Source organism: Mustela erminea, chromosome 10 (genome assembly GCF_009829155.1).
Source record: "Mustela erminea isolate mMusErm1 chromosome 10, mMusErm1.Pri, whole genome shotgun sequence".
Lineage (NCBI taxonomy): Eukaryota > Metazoa > Chordata > Mammalia > Carnivora > Mustelidae > Mustela > Mustela erminea.
The window spans coordinates 102992198-103012770 of NC_045623.1; the positions used below are offsets into that span (position 1 = coordinate 102992198).

Here is a 20573-nt window from a genome sequence, read left to right on the forward strand (position 1 = left end):
GCAGGCCCCGTGCTGCACGGAAACGCAGTCTCAGATCTGATCCTGGGGGACCATGAGCCCGGCATCCGGCAAGGGGGAGGGGGCACTTGCTCTGGAACCCAAGGGTCAGGACTCAGGAACAGGGACCCAGGGATGAGAAGAGGCGGGCCGCCCTTCACCGTGGCCTTCTCGCCCGTGCAGCTGACGGCCAGCGAGGAGGAGTTCCTGCGCACCTACGCGGGGGTGGTGAACAGCCAGCTCAGCCAGCTGCCCCAGCACTCCATCGACCAGGGTGAGTCCCTGCGCGCCCGCCACGCCTCCCCCAGAGGCGCCAAGCTGTGGTTCCTGGGGGAAACTTAGCTCCGGGGTCCACGTGGAGGGTCCGGAGCAGCCTCCCTTCCACGGAGCTGAGCCCCAGGCCCCGGGCCCTGGGCCCATTTCTTTCCCCAGGTGGGAGCCGAGGACCCCATCGGGTAATGCTGGGATCCCCTCTTTTTAGCCTCGGAGGAGCCGAAAAATGGAGGCATCTGGGAGCCCTTGGGACTGCAGAGGCTCTGGGTTTTTGCATTTCTTCCGTCTTTGGCTTGACCCCCGCCCACCCAGTACCTGGTGCAGGGAGAGCGTGAAGCCGCCTCCTGGGCTCGGACCTGTCCTGGGCTTGTGTGTTCCCAGCCGTACCCAGGCAAGAGGCCCCAAGGGCTCTACCCCGAGGTCTCCGTCTGCCCAGGGGAGTCGTTTCCGTTCTGGTGCTCTCCCCCGATCATAATAATGGTAGCAGGCGATGCTCCGGTATTTCTCGTCTGGTGGGTGCCTGCTAAGTGCCGGCCACACATCATTCATTTAATCGTGGAAAGGTACTGGTGATATTACATCACAGGCAAGGAAATGGGTTCGGATGAGTGAGGGATCGTCCTGGTCTTACTGCCCGTCCCCAGAGGACTCAGGACGACCTGCCGCCGTGCTTCAGGCCAGGGCTTGTCACCGTCTACCCCAGAGCAGCAGGAGGCTGGGCACTTATGGGCTCTCCCATTCTGGAAGGCTTCCTCTGACCCTGGATCCCACAGCATCCTCACTGGCACTTCCATCTAGTCCTTTCCTTTTTTTTTTTGCCTCGTTGATGTTACTGACCATGAAATGGGCAACCTATGGGGTGTCTATGTGAGCCGGCTCCCAGCAGCGGAGCGCCGAGGGGCCTGTGGCTGATCCGTGGGGCCCAGGAGGAGAGCAGGTGTAGCATACAAGGCCGCTCGTCTTGAAACTGCCCTTGCTCTCCTGGAGAGCACAGGCCTCAGCTCTGGCGCAGGGCCCGGCTCCCCAGCTCTGACGCCGGCTGTCACCTGGCCTGTGCACCCAACTCAGCAGAAACGTACAGGGCGTCCCCGTGGCTCTGGCGGCTCCTGGAACAGCCTGCCTGGGTCACACTCACTCACCCCACAGCCTGTTCTGTACTGACAGCCGGGGTAGAGTCAGCCCCTCCTGGGGTTTTGTTTCTGGGAGAGAGCCTTTCTCATCCCTGGCTGATCCGTGTTTCCAGCCCCCACCCCCACCCCACCCCACTGGATCCTGAATCATATTTCTCTGGGACCCTCAAGCTGCTGGGTCCCTAGGATATTGCCTTTTCTCCCACCCCAGTTTTAAGTCACTGAACCAGTTTTAAGTCACTGAATTAACCAGAAGTAGGGCTGGGCGATAAGGATGCCTTCAGAAAGATGCTGTTAAAGCAAAAAATCATAAGTTGTGGAGCTGTATGTCTTTGTAGAAAATACCCTCCACCACACACACGCACTCACTCATGTATGTGTGTAAGAAAGCAAGCTGAACGAACATAGACCAGGCTGTTAATAGGAAGTTTTAATAGAGAGTAGAACTATATAAGGGACATTAACTTTCCAAGTCACACGTTTTTGGAAAACATTATTTAACCTTGTACATACATTGCTTCTGCAGTAAGGGGAAGTTTAAAAGAGCATGAAGAGAACTCTCTGTCTCACCTAGCTGAACCAGCAGTCGAGAATAAAAATGAACTATTAACTGTGTGGAGTTAAGGTCATGATAATGACCTTAAACTGCTAAGCAGTCGGGAGTGAGCCACGGCATGTGGGCATGACCCCAGAACTGGGACCTTCCGAGTTGTGGGCAGGCCTCAGCTACGTCTCCCCAGGTTGCAGGCTTCCAGAGCTGCACCAGGACCCGGCTTAGTGGCTGGGGTTGGTTCTCTGCTGTTGGGGCCCCCTGCATGCTGGTCTCAGTCCCCACAGTCACCCCTGAGCTAAGCCACATAGGAAGACACGACACACTGCTGCAGATGGTCCCAAGGATTCCTGTGGACTGGTTAGGAGGCGAATGGGCAGCTGCTCCTGGGAGAGCTTCATGAGCCCAGCATTAACTTTGTGTGCCTAAGGACACTGCAGACGAATGCACGACAAAACTGCAGTCGGCATAGTCTCTCCTGTCGCGGGGGGCACGACCCCAAGAGCAAGGCCTTGCATCGCTGCCCTCACTGTGGGGCCAAAACGGTCTTGGCTAACATGCTCGCCTGCCTTCCTTATCTGTCGGCAAGGCCGACCTTAGCTGATGCCACAGGGATGCTGCTGGCAGGGGCCCAGGGGCTGCCCAAGTGGTAAAAGTCTCAGATCATTGCTTCCAGTGCACCTAGGAGCATCGGTGTGATGGGCTAGACAGGCTGGCAGAAATCTGCTGTGAGCACCTCCTGCCACAAGGTGGCACTGTGTCTCAGCAGATGCCCAGCACTGTCCTGCAAGGGCCCGAACTCCGGGAGCTCCTCTCTGTGGGCCTGAGGCCACCCACCAACGGGACAGAGCTTGGCATGGGTCTGCCATTTTTTTTTTTTTAACTTTTTAAAAAGATTTTATTTATTTATTTGACAGCGCTCAAGTAGGCAGAGCAGCAGGCAGAGGGAGAGGGAGAAGCAGGTTCTCCACTGGGCAGGGAGCCCGATGTGTGACTCGATCCATGGACCCCAGGATCATGACCCGAGCCAAAGGCAGCTGCTTAACTGACTGAGCCACCCAGGCACCCTGGTCTACCATCTTTAGACTTGCACATGCTTCCTTTCTGGGGCTGGAGGGGTCTGGTACTGGGAGCCCTGCTGGCCCTGCCTAACCGCCCCCCCCCCCCCCCCCGAGGGAGGAAAATGGGCTGGGCGCCCCTCACCCCACGCCCAGGCCTCCTGGTCTTCCTTCCGTAAACTGTGAACGTGGGTGCGGTATCTGTTGAGTCCGGGCTGGTGCCGGGGCCAAGCTGCGTGGGCCTGCACTGTAGGGGCTCCCTAGCCCGCGCTGAGCCGTGGGCCAGCCTGGCCTCTGCCGGTCTGAAACCTCCCCTGACAGCCTCCTTCTGGAAGCCCTCCTTTCCCTCCCTGGTCCTCAGCAGTACACCTCTCTGTGTCTCTCCTTCTCCCCCGGCCTCATCTTCTGCCTCCTCTGCTCGCTGTCCGCGAGTGCTCCTTTTCGCACATCACACTGATGCCTTCCGCCTTCGGCCCTCCCATCTGTCACACCCCCGCCCGCGGGTCTCACGGGCTCTGGTCGATGTCCTCCAAATATACACCCTCAGCCCAGACCCTCTCCTGACCCCCAGAACTTTACACGCGACTCCTCCTGACCATCTCGCCCTAGACAAGCCACACTCAGATCCGGGTTCATGCTCTCCCCACGGATCTGTTCCTGCACCTGTGTTCTCAGTGCCAGACATGTCACCAAACACCCAGTGCTCCGGGGACTCCTCTTTGGAGACCCAAGTGTCTAGTAAGTTACCAAGTCCTTGTGATTCTTCTGCCTTTCGCTCCTCAGATCTGCTCTGTCCTCTCCGGCCTGGTTTGAACCCTCACTGTGTTTAGAGCCCGTATTCATGTTCTGATCCCCGCAGACAGTTCCTGGCATTTGACTTCTTACCTTGCCTCTCCAGTGTACTTCCTACCCCTACTTCAGCAGGTCTTTCCCTGACTTAAAATCGTTCAGTGGCTCCCTACTGCCCTGCGGTTGAAATCTGGCCCCCTAGTGTGATCAGCAAGATCCCCGGACATGGTGACCTCATGCCCTGTAAACAGCCCTAGCAAATGGCTTTCAGCTCCTGTCTGGGGCTGGTCCTTGTGTCTCTGCGCTTGCCTCTGGGCCGCCAGGAGCTTAGCCCTGACCCGCAGCCGTCCTCTGCATCTCACAGGCTGGGCCAGGCCCTCCCGTGGTTACCATCACACACATGCGCCCCAGCCGTGCTGCTCCCAACACTGTCTTCTGGTCTTTTCTTGAGCAACTCTGAGCCTCTTCAGCCTGGGCTTGTGGCTTCCCCCGTCGTATTTCTGGGGCTGGGCCCCCACAAGGCCCAGGGCACACTTGGACAAATGAATGGACCAGGCTGTGGGTCCGAGGGCCCACTGTCCCCCAGAAAGGCAAGTGCTCAATTCTCTGAGCACTGTCTCCTGCTCCCCCAGGGTGGCCCAGCAGACCTGACAGCCAGGCAGGACTGCCTCTGAGCCAGAGGAGATCAGTACCTCTCTGGGACAGTTGCCTCGCTGAGAAAGCCAGCTGGAGGTGTGGGGGGTCGAGAGCTGCAGCTTCCAAAAAGCAAGCTTGATGGATGCTGAGTTCATTCTTGTCGCTGGTGCTACTTTGTGTTGATCTTCTTTCCTGGTCATAAGATAATGCACAGTCATTGTAGAAAGCGGGGAAAGGGAGAAGCAGCAGAAAAGCTGGACGGATTGAATCCGACCACTTGGCTCCGAGCACTGTTACCTCCTGGTCAAGTACCATCAGCCTTTTAAACACAGGCTTGTATCGGGCAGCCGGGTGCACCCAAAACGACAAGGTCACCGAAGCTGGGGTGAAGACCCAGGTCTCTCGGCCTCAGCGGTGCCCCGTGGCCAGTGACGGCAGCGGCTCTGCCCTCCCTGGTTTTGCTCCGTCAGCTCCCTGTCTCCATGTTTACTTCCTTCCCCTTTTAGGGAGGTGTTAAGGGCAGCCAGACATCTCGCTTGTAGCTTTAAAATACATTCTGGGGCGCCTGGGTGGCTCAGTCCATTAAGTGACTGCCTTTGGCTCAGGTCATAATCCTGGGGTCCTGGGATCGGGCTCTGCACCGGGCTCTTTGCTCAGCGGGCAGCCTGCGGATTCCCTGCTCATGCACTTGCTCATGCTGGCTCGCTCGCTCGCTCTTGCTGACAAATAAATAAATAAATAAAATCTTTTTAAAAAAAATAGGCTCATATTTTCATCATAAATTTGGGACCATACAGTATAAACATTTAATATCCATTTTAACATGCATGTTTTACTTATGATTAATTTTAGAGTATTTTTTAAAAGATTTTGTTTATTTGAGTTAAAGAGAACAAGCAGGGGGAGCAGCAGAGGCAGAGGGAGAAGTAGGCCCCCCACTGAGCAGGGAGACTGATGCAGGGCTTGAATCCAGGACCCTGGGATCATGACGCTTCAACTGACGAAGCCATCCAGGCGCCCCGATGATATTATAGTATTTTTTTTTTTACAAATTTTATTTATTTATTAAAGAGAGAGAGAGAGAGAGCACAAGTAGGCAGAGTAGCAGGCAGAGGGAGAAGCAGGCTCTCTGCTGAGCGGGGAGCCCAACGTGGGGCTCCAGCCAAGGACCCCGGGATCATGACCGAGTCGAAGGCAAGTGCTTAACCACCTGAGCCACCCAGGTGTCCCCAATTTTATAGTATTTTAAAACAGTTTTGAAGAAAACATTTTAGTGATTGCTTAACGTGCAGCCCCCTGGCTGTGCCATAATTCGTGAACCAGTCCTTTCCCCTTTGTGCGTTTCCTTCTCCTTTTTGCTGTTGATTACAGTAACAGCACACACTTACTGAGCTCCTCCTGTGTGCCGGCTTCCTTGTAGGTAGCACACAAGTGTGACCCCAGTGAGTCCCCGTGACCATCCTGAGGCAGGTGCTGTCACTGCCCCGCCTCAGAGAGGAGGGGACAGGCCTGGAGAGGGTTGGTCTAGTGCTGGGCGGCCCAGCCATGGGGGCCGGGAACCCCGGTGTGGCCAGCACCCAGCATCCATCCTCGCTCGTAACCCTTCCTCTTCATTTATTTTAAGATGAATTCTAGGAGTGGCTTTAAGTTCATGTGCGTTTTTCAGCAGTACTGAGTTTTATCTGAGGAACAAGGGTGATTTAGGCAATTAATGTATCAATTAAGATGCAGAAACCATTTGGTGTTTTTTGCTGCCTTTTAATCCTGGGCCCTTCCCCCAAGGTGCCTATGAATGTGCTGGTTCTCTGCACACTCTGGCTAGGGGATGGCGTGCCCAGCGAGGGCCGGTCCCCAGCCCCCACTGGCACTCTGCTGAGCCTCCCCAGGACAAGGCGCTTGCAGAACTCTCGTCCTCGTGCGGCGCCGTGGATAGGCTCTTGTTTAGGTGTCCCAGCACTGGTCTAGACGTGGCCCCTTTTGTGAAGAAGGCTTCTGTCCCTGCCCTGCCCCGGGGCCTCCCAGGACCTCCCCTGGCCTGCCACCGCTCCCCGTCTTGGTCCCAGGAGCCACAGTGCTGGCACGCTGGCGGCTCAGGTCTATTCCAGCCTCGGTCTGATCACGCTCTTTCTCCAAGAGACTTTCCAGGGAACGTCCCCAGCCTGGAGCCAGCTGGGCTGTCCCAGGGCTCTTCTGGCTTTCCACCCTGGAAGCCAAAGCTGCTGCTCAGGGTATGCTGCCAGGGAGCCTAAAATAGGTCATTTGGTCTCAGGGTTACACCGGGAACCTTGTTAAAATAGTTGTGGTCCCAGGCACACCGGGGGGAAGCCTGTGACACCCGGGAGGGCCCACCACCACGCAGGCTTCACGGCTGACCAAGGGGCTGCCCTCCTCTGCTCATTCCCCCCTTCATGGCCCTCTCGAGCCCCGGGTGAGATGCTGGCACCGTGGGGCGCCGTTCCACGGCCAGCCTTCTTCCTGGAGCCGCGTCCCACGCCCTCCAGCTTCTGCTTTCACACTTCCTCCGCGCAGCCCTCTCTGGCTCCTTCCGGGCTCAGCCGGGGCCTCTCCTCTCGCGGCGGAGCTCCCTGCAGCCTTTTCTGCAGTGTAGCTGCTGTCACATTATCAGGAGCCCTTTGGGACCCAGATCTGTGCTGTGTTCCCAGTGACACGTGCCGCACCTAGTCCAGCTTCGGGCACAGAGCTGGAGTCTTCCTGAATCCTTGTGCAGACCGGGCCTCCGGGAGTCAAGTCCTGTACAAGCGGGGACCGTCTGCTGGGCCTTCTGCGTCCTCCCTTCTCCCAGGGGGGCTCCCAGGCTTCTCCCAGAGTCTCCCGGCGATGACAGGCTCTGGGCTGTAATGGCAGTCAGGACTCGGGAGAATTCCAGTCTATGGGACAAGAGGGTTTTTTTGTTTTTTTTTTTAAACTTTAATCAACACTTAGATGAGAATTACCTGTAACCTAGTAATAATAAAATTGAACCCAAAAGATCAGGAATCAGACTGAAAAGTCAATTCGAAGGATTGGGTATGTGATAACCCAGGTCACAGTAAGAAAAAGGCATCCCAGGGCACCCGGGTGGCTCAGTTGGTTAAGCAACTGCCTTTGGCTCAGGTCATGATCCTGGAGTCCCAGGATCAAGTCCCACATCAGGCCCTCTGCTCATCAGGGAGCCGGCTCCTCCCTCTGCCCCTCGCCCCTTTCAGGTTCTCTCTCTCTCTCTCTCTCAAATAAATAAAAAAATCTTTAAAAAAAAGAAAAAAGAAAAAGGCATCCCAAGTCCGGGTCAGGGGCATGCTGGAAAGCAGGGCCTGTTGCCCCATGAGGCCTCTGGTCCTGGCCTGGGAAGGGCTGCTTTGACCCTTCCTTACCCAGCCTCGTGGGTTCTAGTGCACAGAACCTCAGAGGTCTCACGGCCCCTCGGGCAACACTGCATTGACTTCCCAACACACCATCAAAGGCAGATCTCTGTCTTGGAGCGGGGTGTCAGGGGTCCGCTCAGTCCAGCACGGATGGGACAGTGTTGCTCTCTTTGGCCCATCCATCTGTGTGCCGAGTGCGGTGCCCGGTGACAGTTCCCGCCCTCGAGCCGCCAGTCCGGCAGGGTGGACAGACATGAACAAAGGCGCAGATCGCCGTGTGACTCATCCTGAGGGGAGGGAAGCCCACCCAGAAAGCCACAGAGGAAAGGTGCTGTTTGCCGAAACCCTGGTGGATGTGTGGGAACGTGTGTGGCAGAGGGGAGAATTCGAGGAAGCTCTGGAGCCTGCCCAGCGTGAGTGTTGGGTGTCTTTGTGTCCCCTTAAAAGATTGATTTGGTGGTGGCCAGGTGGGTGGTGGCTGGCGGGAAAGGCACGTGGGCTCTGGACAGAGTCCATCCTGAGGACTGCAAGGGGTCCCCACAGATCTGAAGGGGAGGGATGGCTGGGTCAGATTGTCATCCGCTTAGGGTGAGCGCTGGGGAGAGGTCGCAGGACAAAGGGGTGACCTGGAAGGTCGCAGGGACACCCACGTGTGAAGTGATGCTATTTTTCAGAGGCTGGACATCCAGGACCCGCAGGCAGGGCGACCAGATGAGGGTAGGACTGGAGACTCGGGGCCCAGGGCCAGAGGCACCCGGTCTGAGCAGCCGAGAGGCAGGAAGGGGAGCTCCTGGGGCGCCTGGCAGGGCGGGAGCCAAATCAGAGCTCAGGTGCAGGAGCTGGGCCGGGGGAGGCGGGGAGTCCTGGGAAGGTCGCAAGGGGGGAGCAGGCAGCGTGAGGGGAGGACAGAGCCCCGTGAGCACAGCGCTGAAGGCAGCGGGGGACCTAGTACAGCTCTGGAAGGAGGGGAGGGGCAGCAGGGTCATTATCAGGGTCCCCCCGGGCTTATCATAAAAGGGTCCGTGGTGACTTTCTTTTCTTTTTTTTTTTTTTTTAAAGATTTTATTTATTTATTTGACACAGAGAGATTACAAGTAGGCAGAGAGGCAGGCAGAGAGAGAGAGGAGGAAGCAGACTCCCTGCTGAGCAGAGAGCCCGATGTGGGACTCGATCCCAGGACCCTGAGATCATGACCTGAGCCGAAGGCAGCGGCTCAACCCACTGAGCCACCCAGGCGCCCCGTGGTGACTTTCTTAAAACAGTATCTGCGGAGCCCCGGCTGGGAGCCGGATTGCCGAGGGCCTGGGATCAGTGAGGAGATGGAAGTGGGAGGACTGAGGTCCCTTTCAGAATGCTGGTGGGCAAGGGACACCCGCTCGGAGCTGGGGGTGGGGGTCAAGGGCCAGTCTATGGCATTGAGCTCTCAGCGTACGGGCCACAGACCACCACCCCTGAATCACCACGGATAATTTGTTAAAAATGCAGACTCCTGCCCCCCCCCCAGCTCTACTGAATCAGAATGCCAGCCAGGCGAGCCTGGGAATCTGCATTTGAAATAGCCCCCCTCTCCCAGGGGTGATTCTGATGCCCTCTTGAATCTGAGAATATACCAGGGTTTTAGATGAAGACCTGGTCATTCCTGGCCACTCCCAACCACTTCTCCCGAATTCTGTGTCTTCTGCATACAGCCAAGCTCTCTGCTCTAGGAGAGCTTACATTATTTTTGGGGGGGGGGGGGGGGGGGGACCGAAGAATTTGAGGGAAACAAGTACCTCGTTTGGGAAGACAAGCCCAGAGGTAGGGAGCATCTGTGTTGGGTATGGGCATGGGAGGGTGAGAAGGCGTGAGGTGGTTTTGAGGGAGCTTGCCTGGGACCAGAACAGAGCAGGTGTACTAGAACTCCAAGCTGTGACACTCCCACCCCCACCCCGAAGCCGTTTATGATGGTTTTTTGCTGCCGAGTCTTCTCTGCCAGTCAGGGGGGCGGGCTAGGTGGGATGCGTCACATTCACAGATGAGAAAACGGGGGTGGGTGTGCACGCACGTTGCCCAGGTAGGCAGGGTCAGACCCAGGCCCGGGTGCTGGGGTGCCAGGGTCCACCGAGGGAGCCTAAGCCCAGGGAGGCCCCTCACTGGCTGGTCAGGAGGCCCAGCGCATTTGCTAGGAGCCCGCCCCACGTCTGGTGCCATGTGCTCACCTTCGGGCGGCCTGAGTGCCTGGTGATGTGGTTGTCAGCCTGGAGCCTGGTTTGGCTGCAGGGACCTTGGATCTGTGGCCACTGTCCCCATGGCAACCAGCATCGTGCTGTCTCTAGGTAAAAGCCATCCCCTGGGAACCTTGGGCCCCAGCTCAGAGAGGTATAGAACCCCCCGGGCTGCTAAAAACAGTGTCTGCCGCCCAGCGGGTTTGTCTGGGAGGAGGCCTAGCCCAGGGCGGTGCTGGAGCCCCATCCCCATGGAAACTTCCCGCCTTGGAGGAGGGTCTGGGACCTGTTTTTCCAGAAGCCTTGCTGCCTAGCTTATCTCCCAGGAGCCAGTAGCTGAACCACTGCCATCTTGGGTAGCTGGGTAGCGGACCCTAGTTCCTATCCTCAGCAAGCTCCTGGGGCTCAGGAGGAAGGACCGCCTCCGAAAATCAGAGAAGGAGCAGAGTGAGGAGGCAGGAATTGCCCTGGGCCTTTGGAGCTTGTGGCCACGTTTCCTCTCTAGCCCTCCAGCTGTGCGTGGGGAGGGTGGCCAGAGCTTGACAGGTCAGAGGCCCGGGACTATCTGGAAGCCCTTCTTGGAAGCCAGCTTCCTTTGTCATCTCTGGTGTCCAGCAGCCATGGGAATTTGAATCCTCTGAGGTTTTGGGTTCCATTTCTAGAGTTTTCCAGTGCCCAGCTGCTCACTCTCACAAGGAAGATGTGAGGCCCCTTCGGAGATCAGGAGCTCCCTGATCCTGGAATCCTGGATTCTGGGTAGTCCCAGGAAGCTGTGGCGATGGGCCGCAGGGGTTTGAGACCCCGCCCCGCACTTGTGGGAGGCAGGGCCTGCAGGAGCTCATGGCTCCAGGTTGGGTGATGGGGACACCCCTGCCAGAGATGGATGCTGTTCCTGGGATTCCCTCTTTATTCCAGTGACATCTGTGCAGGGCTGCAGCCTGGACCGTGAGGCCTGGGGCCGGCCGCCTCTGGGAGCTGGACCAAGCTTCCCGTACCATGTGTTGATTTCGAGGCAGGATCTGCCCTGAGAGCTGTCTCCCTCCCCGACCACCTCTGAGTGCCTTTTCTGAGTGGCCTTTGCAGCATCCGGAGCCGGAAGAGCTTTCGGGCTCTGTCTCTGCCCCTGCAGCCGGGCACTTCGGTGGAGTGCGGGCGCAAACTGCGGGATCAGCACATCAGAGCTGCCTGGGAGGCCTTGTCCCTCTCCCCGCTGCCCTGTGCCTGCCTCTCTCTGGCAGGGTCTCTCCTGGAGAGGGCGGGTGGGGTCCTGAGCTGTGCTCAGCTGCCCAGAAGCTTGTGCTCCAGGGTCGCTGCATTTTAAGCTCCTCCTTGCCTGGAAAAGGGTGAGGGGCTCTGCTAGGATCTCTCCAGCCGGGATTGTGCCATAGGCCACGTGCACCCTCTCCACATCAGCCTCAGGGCTGCGCCTACCTCCGTGCTCCTCTTTGCTGTTCTTTGTCGTCGTGAGCACCGAGCCTGCTGGAAGCTGATGGCTGCCACGACAGTGTTCTGGCAATTCAGGAAGGATATTGAGGTGCTTACGTATTGATGAGAAGACCTTTGGAAGACTTTATGTTAGAGCCTCAAATAGCAAGAGGAATTGTCCAGACACTGGTGGTTATGTGTGTGCCCCTGGGGTGTTCTCCATACCATGCGGCCCCGGGTCCCCTGCCCCCTGCCCCCCTAGGGAGGCGTGCTTCTTGAGGGCCGGTGCAAGTGCCCTCCCTAAGCCGGGACACGGCTGCGGGTGGTGCAGGTGCTGGTGTGTGGAGCCTGTTCTGGGCTTTGGATTCTGCTGCTCCGAGTTCATCCTGAGCTTGCAAACAGACCAGTGAACCCATTGTCTGTCTCCTGCCCCCGGAGGGGGCCAGCTTCTCTTTTCTAAGCTGCATAGTTGTCATTTCTCTCTGCCCGGTCACTTGACCGCACTCTGTTAAAGGGTCAGAGCTGGCGTGGGGCGTGGGACGGTGCCCTGCCTGGTTCGGAGAGCTGTGTTCTCACACGCACCTGGGCCCCGTTTCCACACTAGGTGAACCAGGGGACTAGGGAGATATCTGGCAGGGCTCTAGGCCAGGCAGCGCGCTGGGGGTAGGAGGCAGGGGTCTGGGCTCCGCTGTCCTCCTGGGATGGTGCCGTGGGTTCCATGCTGAATTCTCTCCAACTCTCCCAGAGCTGTTTTGGTGGTGGTTTTTAAATCCTCGGTCTTGGTTCCATTCTGATAGGGGCAGAGGGATGGCTCCAGTCTCTGTGGGAAAGCCTGGGCCGCCACATGCTCTGGGAGACCAGAGCTGCTCTGGAGCAGCTCAGTTATTGGCTTCCCCTAAGGAGGAATGGCGGTGTGTGGGAGAGGGGAAGGCACGGAGGCATGCACTTCCTCCCTGGGCCACTGACTCACCAAGTTGCTTCGCCAGTCTGAACATCAGGCTCCTCATGTATTAAGAAGTGAGGATTCATCTTGCGTCCCAGGAACTCTCCAGGTGCTGCGAATTTGTGAATGAAAAGGATAAAGTCCCCAGCTCATGGAATGTGTTTTCTAATGGGGAGTCAGATCACAATATATAACTCCATAGGTCACGCTGAAGCAGGTTACAGCCCCCCGAGGGACTGGCACAGGGCACTGTTTTAGAAGCTGTGGTCAGGGAGGTCCTGAGGAACTGATTTTCCCCAGCACTGGCATGAAGTGCAAGAGCTGTGACACGAACTTGGGGAAGAGCACTGAGGCAAAGGAAACAGTAAGTGCAAAGGTCCTGAGGTACCAAGTTACTTGTGCCTGAAGGACAGAGAGCCCAGGAGGCCCATGGGGCTGGAGTGGAGTGAGGAGGGAGTGCGTATAAAAAGAGATGAAGAGGCCACCAGAGGCCAGAGCATGTTGGGTCTCGCAGGTCAGGCATGGAGTTCAGTTTGCTTTGAGTGCAATGAGAAATCTTACATTAAGAAACCTTTGGAGAGTTTTGAGCAAAGAAGTGGCAGGGTCTGACTTATGTTTTTAAGAACTTCTTTCTGACTGCTGTGTGGACAATAGACAATCAAGGGCCAGAGTAGGGAGATCCAGAAACAGGTACAGGAAGCTAGCGAGGGATGGTGGTAGCCTGGACTGGGTGGTGGTGGAGCAATAGTGGTGTTTTCAGGATCTAGTTGAAGAGTAGAGCCGGGGCGCCAGGCTGGTTCAGTCTGCAGTGGTTGAGCATCCGTCTCTTGATTTCTCAGGTTGTGACCTTGGGGTCATGAGATTGAACCCCGTGTTGGGCTCTGCTGAGCACAGAGTCTGCTTAAGATTCTCTCTCCCTCTCCCTTTGCCCCTCCCGCCTCCCCCACCTCTGCTTGTGCTCTCACTCATGCTCTTTCTCTTATAAATTAATTAATCAATTAATTAATTAATAAAAAGTAGAGCCAACGTCAGACACCTGGCTGCCTCAGTTGGAAGAGCACATGACTCTTAATCTCAGGGTTGTATGAGTCCCATGTTGGTCTAGCAATAACTAAACAAAATGGAAACAAAAACACTTTAAAAAAAACAAGAGGGGCATCCAGGTAGCTCAGTCTGTTGGGTGTCTGGCTCTTGATTTTGGCCAGGGTTGTGGTCTGGGGGTTGTGAGATCGAGCCCTGTGTGGGCTCCATGCTCGGTGTGGAGCCTGCTTGGGATTCTTTCTCCCTCCCCCTCTTCCCCACCCTGCTCTCTCTCTGTCTCTGTCTCTCTCTCTCTCAAATAAATAAAATCTTTAAAAAAAAAATAAAAGAAGTAGAGCCAGTAGATTTGCTGCTGTGCTGTACGCAGAGGGTATGTGTGTGTGTGCACACGAGGGTGCGTGTGCACACAGGACGGGGTGGGGGTGGGGCATCAGGCAGTTACTCCCCTCCTGGGGTTTTTGAGCAGCTCGAGGATGGCAGGCCTGTCACCGAGGTGGGGAAGGCCGAGGGTAGAGTGGGCTTGGGAGCACCATTTGGCGTTCCCCCAGCGATGTCTGAGGGTTCCAGCCTCTCTTCCTCCTCCCTAACTCCTGTCATTGTCACTTTTTGATTCCAGCCATGCTAGTGGGTGTGAAGGGGTGTCTCATTGTAGCTTCGATTTGCATTTCCATAGTGACTAATGATCTAGAGCATCTTTTCTTGGGCTTGCTGACCATTCTTACTTACATCTTTGGAGAAATCTCTATTCAAGTTCTTTGCCCGTTTTAAAAATTGAGTTGACTTTTTATTATTATGGAGCTGTGTTATTTATGTATTCTAGGTACTGGTCCCTGAACAGACGTATGACTTGCAAATATTTTCTCCCAGTCTATTGGTTGCCTTTCCATTTTTTTTTCCCTAGGAACTCTTTTTATCTTTAAGATTTTATTTACTTGACAGAGAGATCACAAGTAGGCAGAGAGGCAGGAAGAGGGAGGGGGGAAGCAGGCCCCCCCAAGAGAGATCCCGATGTGGGACTCAGTCCCAGGACCCTGAGATCATGACCTGAGCTGAAGGCAGAGGCTTTAACCCACTGAGCCACCCAGGTGCCCCGCCTTTCCACCTTTTTTTTTTTTTTAAAAGATTTTATTTATTTATTTGACAGAGAGAGAGAACAAGTAGACAGAGAGGCAGGCAGAGAGAGAGAGGGAAGCAGGCTCCCTGCGGAGCAGAGAGCCTGATGCGGGACTCGATCCCAGGACCCTGAGATCATGACCTGAGCCGAAGGCAGCAGCTTAACCCACTGAGCCACCCAGGCACCCCCCATTTTTTTAAATAGTAAGTCTTCTCATTGTAATTTGTTTTAATTTTATTTTTAAGGCCTTTTCTTTTTTAAGGTTTATTTATTTATGTAATCTCTAAACCCAATGTGGGGCTCGAACTCAGCACCCTGAGATCAAGAGTCACAGGCTCCTCTGACCGAGCCAGCCAGGTGCCCCCGACCTTTTCACTTTTTTGGTAGTAACCTTTGAAGCATAAATGTTTCTAAATTTGAGAAAGCCCAGTTTATTTTTTCCCTTATTTCTTATGCTTAGGGTGTCATGCCTGAGAAATCATTTCCTAGTCACGAAGGTTTACTCCCGTGTTTTCTGGTAAGAGTTTTATAATCGTAGCACTTACATGTGGGTCGTTGGTGCCTTTTGAGTGAATTTCTGTATACGGTGCAAGGTAAGGGGCCGGCTTCATCCTTGACATGGGACGATCCGGTTGCCCCAGAACCCTCGGTCCACTTCTTTCCCACTCTGTATGTCTTGATACCTCTGTCAAAACGTAACTGACCTAAGTGGGAGGGTTTCTTTCCGAACTCTTTGTTCTGTTCCGCCGCCTACACGTCTCTCCTTAGCCAGTCCCACCATGTCTTGTTTGCTGTAGCAAAATCCAAAAGTGTGGGTCCTTCTCAAGAGGATTTTGCCTATTCTGGATCCTTTGCAGTTCCCTACAAATTTTAGGAGCAGCTTGTCAATTTCTGTGAAGAGCGCAGGATTTCTTTCAGTGTCAAATTTCTCTCAGTGATGTTTTTGAACAGTGACATTTTGCGCTTTCCCAAGTACAAATTCCGTACTCCATTTGTTAAATTCGTTCCTAGGTGTTTTATTATTTTTGATGCTATCGTAAATGAAATTGTTTTCTTAATTTCATTTGCAGATTATTCATCACTAATGTATAGAAATATACAAATGGTATTTGTATATTGATCTGGTGTCCTGCAATTTTATTTGTTCTAATAGTTTTTTAGTGGATTCCTTAGGATTTTCTATATACAACATCCGTATCGTCTGCAAATTGAGTACTTCTTCCCCTTTCTAATTTGGATGCCTTTACTTCTTTTTCTTGCCTGATTGCCCTGAATTGAACTTTCAACACAACATTGAACAGAAATGGCAGGAGAGGACATCCTTTTCTTCCTAATCTCCAACGGGATAGCTTCCAGTCTTTCACCATTAAGTATGATAACAGCTGTGGGTTTTTAGTAAATGCCCGTCATCAGACTGAGGAAGCTCGCGTCTGTTACTAGTGTGTTGAGCATGTTTCCATGAAGGGCTGTTAAATTTTGTCAGATGTGTTTTCTCTGCTTGTTCAGACAGTTGCATGGTTTTTCTTCCTCTTTTCCTATCGTTAGTCTGTGTTACATTAGTTGATTTTCAGGTGTTAAAACACCCTTGTATTTCTGGGATAAATCTCACTTGTTCAGAGTATGGAATCCTGTTTGTTTGTTGCTGTATCGTTTGCTAGTACTTTGTTGAGTATTTTTGCATATCACAGGTGTTATGAATATCTGTATTTGTAAGAGACACGTGCGTGCATGTGCACACGCACGTGTGTGTGTGTGTGTGTGTGTGTGATCTTTTCTCATGATGCCTATCTTTATGTTTCGGCGGGTCAGACAGTGTTGAACAAGAGAGGCTGCTCAGCTTCTCCTCCCGCGCTCACCTGCCTCAGGTGGGAAGGGCTGGGTGGTAGCTCGGAGCCGGAGCCCGGACGGTGCCAGCAGAGCTAACAATGGGATGGACGCAGTGTCATCTGTAAAATGGGCCCGGAAACTAGCTGACAGCCTAGAGGCAGTGGGCTGGGCCTTCCTGTTCTGAGCCTTGTGATGGCCAGCAGGGACAGCACCCAAGGGAGCTGCCACATACTGGACTTCAAAGAAGAAGGAGGGACCGTCGGGACCAGCCTGAGGCCCCCAGCTCGAAAACGGTTAGAGCTCAGTTACCGCAGCTCACTGAGCAGCGCCCCCTCCCCGTTAGGCTGCCGGCCCAAACTGCATGGAGAGGAGAGAGAAAAGCAACATCCTTGCCCAGAGGCCTGCACGGTTCCCAGTCAGGCCCTGGTGGAGTGACAAGTGCGGGCCAGCTGATGATAAGGACGGGTCAGACCATGCCCTGGAAGGGCCTGTGCCCTCTTGGCGAGGGCTGGAAAAGGCAAGTCCCTTGGGAACGGAGCAGGCCCAAGGATGGGCAGCAGCTCTGTGGGCCCTTTCCGCGCCGGCTCCAGCAGCAGAGTGGGAGGCTCTAAAAATGAAAGCTCCCGGTTTCCCCCCCCCTGCCGGGAACAGGAGACCAGCTGGCACTGTGGCACCGGGGGGCTCTGGCAGATCTTCCACTTCAGGTGTCTCCCTAAGCTGGAGTCCTCGGAGTCTCTGTGTGAGAGGAGGTCGCTTCCTTCCCTGACTCAGAGTGTAGCCCCGGTCCACAGGCCAGGCAGGCTGCGGTGTGGGGAGTCGCAGCCCCTGGTCTGTTCCCTCTGCAGGCGCACTATTCCCTCTCAGAGCAGCCAATGCTATTTTTGTGCCTGCAGCTCAGTATAGAGGCCTAAGGTCCCTGCGGGAGAGCCCACGGAGCAGGCAAGGAAAGAAGCAGGTGGGCTGCCCCTGCTCATGGCCCACCACCCCCCTTCCCCAGCCCGCGCCAGACCCTTCTGATTAGCGAGCTGGGCAGGCGGCGCCCGCCCAGGAAGAGCCGGCATCTGGTAGGTGACCAGCTCAGCTGCCGGCAGGGTATGATGTCATCTTGGAATCTGTGGTTGCTAGGAAAATTCTGCCTGCAGTGATATTTCATGGTCCTAGGACCGAGGTGAGAACAGAATGTTCCCAAGAAGACAGGGGAAGGATTGGTAGGGCTTCCCAAGCAAAGGACCCCCCCATCCCAAGAAGTCAGATAATTTGAGGAATTTTCAAGAAGGGAAGTTGTGCTGGTGGGCTGCTAGTGGGGGTTGGGTGGTTCCCTTGGCAGCACCCTGGTGCACCGGTGGCCAGAGTGAAGGCCATCTCTGATGTTATGTCCTTGTGGGCGAGCCCTCCTTCTGCAGCACCCACTGCTGGGTACCTCCGCCAGCCCTTGGTGTGGTAGGGCAGTTAGGAGGAGGCGGAGGCCCCATTTATGGTGTGGAGAAAACCAGCCCACACCTCACCTGGGGCCGGGGCAGGATGCGGCCCTTCCCAAACTCTGTTTCACATGCCGGGGGCCAAGCACACTGGCCCCCTCTTCTGTGGCCTTTCCTGGGTCTGCTCTTCCCATCCTCCCCTGCTGGGGAGAATGCCTCCTGCGGTGCAGAAGGGAAGTATGGCAGGAAGGCCGCAGGCCGCCGATTCTTGTTCAGGGCGTTGATGAGGGAGCAGGAGGCTGGCTGAGGACAAAGCAAAAGCTGGCGCCTTGCACCCCGCCCTTCATCCGCTCCCCTCCATATGTGTAGCATTCCTCAGGCACCCCTGACTGCCATAATCTGGGACTTCATCAGCGTGACCAAGAACTCTGCGTTAGAAAAAGGGGAGGGTTGCCTGGCTGGCCCAGTGGGTAGAGCGCAGGACTCGATCTTGGGCTTGTGAGTTTGAGCCCCGCCTTGGGGGCAGAAATGACTTGGAAATAAAATTTTTTTCCTTAAAAACAAATACTGTATAAGGAAAGAGAGACAGAGAGAGAGAGTAAGGGGAGACAGCAGCAGGCCCCAGGGAGGGGGCCAGGGCCCGTGAGCGGGGCGGGGCCTGCAGCCTCTTCTGCACCCGGGGCTTTGGGAGGCTGGGCCGGTCAGTGTTTTGAGCTCTTTCCTCCTCCCTCTCCCCTTCTCTGGCTGCATGTCAGAGCCTGTCTTACGGAAAACAAGACAAAGGAAGTGATTTCATGAGCGTCTGGACCAGAATCTCAAATCCATGATTAAAAATAACAATAATAAAGATGCTGGCCATTATCTATCTCGGTGGGAGCCAGGCTGGCTGCAGGCTGGAAATGGGCCCGGCTGTGCTCCTTTGAGCAGGTGCTGGGTTTGGGCAAAGCCGGCTGGCTATTGGAAGTCCTAATGGTCCAAAGGGATGGAGACACAAGCCTTGACAAGAAAGATGGAGGTTCCTGGTGCCCCTGACTTTGGTGACCTTGGAGCAAGGGATATGAGCAGAGCTCCGCTCGAGGACCAGCAAGCAGCCCTGGGTTCTTGTCATGCAGCCTGTCAGTGGGTGGCCCTGAGCCAGCCTCACCGGGACAGCCCCCTGCCACCTAGGGCAGGTTGCCTGCATGTCCAGGCTGTCAGGAAGGCCCAGAGAGGAGGTGGGCTGCCGTGGAAGCACTGGGGACTAGGGAGGACCACACTAGGGCCGACCAGGGCTGTAAAGGCCCCAGCCGCCTTGCAGTGCCGGGTCTGACGGTTCTTCCCTCCCCGCCCCCATCTGCAGGTGCCGAGGATGTGGTGATGGCGTTTTCCAGGTCGGAGACGGAGGACCGGAGGCAATAGCGGTGAACCCCTTGGAACACCCTGGAAGCTGCCAGAAGATCTGCGAGGACCTCGACCAGCTGAGTGGCGGCAGATGACCTTCCCGGTTCCCCCTGCCCTTACACCCCCACCCTGCCCCGCCCCACAGTCACTCAGCAGGGCTGGCATCGAGGGAGCCACCGGTGGTGCAGTTACAATTGGCTTGAAGGGACGGACTCCTGATTGGCTGCAGAAAGAAACCCTTTTATTTTTAAATCTTGACCAACAGACACCTTTTATTTTTATTTCTGACTTTTTTTTTTTTTTTTTTTTTTTAATTTGCGCCTCGGTGTATGGCTTCCCAGGAAGCTCTCCGAGATCTGGTGCTTTATTTAGGTCACTTTTTAGGAATGTGAAGAGGCCTGATTGGCTGCTTAAACTGGAAAAGGATTTTGATTGGCCGGCTAGTGGGAAATGGTTTTTTTCTTTGATTGGCTGCAGGTGTTCTGCTGATAGCAACAGCTTCTCTCTTTTGAATGCTGAAAACAGGGTTCGGGACATTGGTTGTTATATTTGACTTGAAAAGAAAAAAAAAAAAAAGAAAGAAAGAAAAGAAAGAAAGAAACCAAGTGCGCTCTGCAATATTTATTACACAAAGCTTGCTGCTGCTTCCCCAAGTTTTGTTTGTGTTTGCCTTTGATTGGCTTTTGAGATGTGTGTTTGGTTTCTCATTGGCTCATCCATGACTCCCGTTGCCACGGGCTGCCCCCGCCCCGTGGGGGATCCACCGGGAGAGTGTGTTTGCTTTAATGACCGCACCTGGCTGCCCTGGCCAGGGGACCCCCAAGACCTCATACAGGGTCTACAGCTGGAAAGCAGAGCCCCCGAGGAGGTTTGTGCCGTCCTGAAGGTGCAGGCTAGAGCTTAGAGGTGACCACCAGGCAGGATTTACGGGCATCGCTTCCATGGCTTGGCAAGCAGCCAGCTCCCCACGGTGGGGGTGGGGGTGGGGGTGGGGGTGGGGAGTTGTTCATCCCCATCTGGGCCTCTTGGGGCTGCCAGTGCTCAGCTGAGGGGCACCGCTCTGGACGGCTGTCTTTCCAGCCCTTCCCTCCAGATCGACTTCCTGAGGCCTCATCTGGGGCTTCTCCTGTAAAGGGCAGGAGCTGCTCCCGGCCCTGAGACCCCACAGTGCAGCAGAGGTTTCTGCCTGGGAGCCCAGAACCTCGCAAAGCTTGGCCCACAAGGCCGGGGAGACCTTTGGCTCTAAACCCCCAGCCCTGACCTCCGCTAGCCAGGCTCCCAAGGTGCGGGCCGCTGGGCAGTAGGGCCTGGCCAGCCCTCGGAGTTCTCGGATCCCAGGCCGGTGCCCCTCACTGCACCGCCTCCAAAAGGGTCTCTCTCCATGTCAGCCTGGAATGGACAGAGTCACCGTTTATTTATGAAGTGC

The 20573-nt window shown here is 55.4% G+C and overlaps 1 protein-coding gene across 4 annotated transcripts in view; it reads left to right on the plus strand.

Annotated features, from left to right (window-relative positions):
- The window catches only part of CTNNBIP1 (catenin beta interacting protein 1), a 44677-nt gene extending 24877 nt beyond the window's left edge, over positions 1-19800 (plus strand). For all 4 annotated transcript variants that reach the window (XM_032301614.1, XM_032301612.1, XM_032301613.1 and 1 more), the window contains 2 exons: positions 181-271; positions 19107-19800. In XM_032301614.1, the coding sequence (XP_032157505.1) occupies positions 181-271; positions 19107-19165 (150 nt within the window). In that variant the 3' untranslated portion in view covers positions 19166-19800. The remainder of the gene's footprint in view (positions 1-180; positions 272-19106) is intronic.
- Positions 19801-20573: the final 773 nt, after the last annotated feature.